Source organism: Octopus bimaculoides, chromosome 9, assembly GCF_001194135.2.
Source record: "Octopus bimaculoides isolate UCB-OBI-ISO-001 chromosome 9, ASM119413v2, whole genome shotgun sequence".
NCBI lineage: Eukaryota > Metazoa > Mollusca > Cephalopoda > Octopoda > Octopodidae > Octopus > Octopus bimaculoides.
Window position 1 is genome coordinate 765,111 of NC_068989.1, and position 1,130 is coordinate 766,240.

General features: G+C 31.5%; 1 protein-coding gene across 5 annotated transcripts in view; it reads left to right on the forward strand.

The window, feature by feature from the left end:
• Window positions 1-893, forward strand: part of LOC106879485 (ATP-citrate synthase) — a 69,957-nt gene extending 69,064 nt beyond the window's left edge. For all 5 annotated transcript variants that reach the window (XM_052970337.1, XM_052970338.1, XM_014929084.2 and 2 more), the window contains one exon: window positions 26-893. In XM_052970337.1, coding sequence (XP_052826297.1) covers window positions 26-126 — 101 coding nt within the window. In that variant the 3' untranslated portion in view covers window positions 127-893. The remainder of the gene's footprint in view (window positions 1-25) is intronic.
• The last annotated feature ends 237 nt before the right edge of the window (window positions 894-1,130 follow it).

Genomic DNA, 1,130 nt, shown 5'->3' on the forward strand with positions numbered 1-1,130 from the left:
ATATATATAATTGTTTGTATTTTAGGTCATTATTTGGACCAAAAGAGATTGAAGCAAGGTTTGTATCGTCACCCATGGGATGACATCTCCTACATCTTACCCGAGAGTCTACATGAAAGTCTTTGAAACTGCTCATTGATTGCTGCTTCCTGTTAAAGAATCTTCTTCTTCCATCTGGTGCTGTTACTTCTGACTGCTGAGATTGTAGATGTTCCTTACAAACGGCTGGTTTAATGTTACCATTTGGAGATGAGGGAGTCGAACCTGATCACGTATTGTTGCCGACATTATTCCCTAGAAGTTGAGTCTGTTTTGGTAGATTAGCTGTAGGGCTACATCATGTACCAACTACCTAATGTCTTTTTATCTCTAAGGTAGACATGTATTTATCAAGTGTCCTCTAAAACTACTGTGTAGTCTTCCTCCTTTCTTCTTCCTCTTTCTCTTCTTCCCTTTGTAATTTATTATTTTCTTTAATTCATGAAAATAATTAAATTATTATTTGGATCATGTGACCAACATATTTTTTATTTTTTATTTACAACCAATCAAACTTCTTCAATTAAAAAAAATTTTTTTTTTATTTCTTTCACTTTGGGGGAATGGGTGATTTTGTTTCAGGTTTTAATAATGTATCTTTTTTTAAAAAAATTTATTCAGTGTTTTCACTTCTGTCTCAAATATATTAATGAAAGAGTAGAAGAAAAGCAATGTGGTCCAAGCTGTAAATCTAGTTAAAACTGTGTCCTGAAGCTATAATTGGATTAAAAGTGTTTATTTCTCTTGCTAACTCAATCAATCACCTATTATTCAATGTCATTCTGGTGGAATAATAGACCAAATAACACTTCATATTTGTTCCTAAAGCAATAAAACATTTCAAAGTCACTCAATTTTAGGCATTCTTTCATCTGTTTCTTTAAATTCAAAACCAAAAATAAAAAAAAAAATTTAATTATTTCCATGGCCTGTGTTGGTGTGGTTATTTATTCGAATTATCAGGTTCTGTTGTTACTCTTATTTTCAGGAATTGGAACAAGTTGAAGGTCAATTAACTTGAACAAAATGAGATAAATAATGGGAAACTATTTAGAAATAATAAATTCATGTGAAATATAACCCCCCCCCCC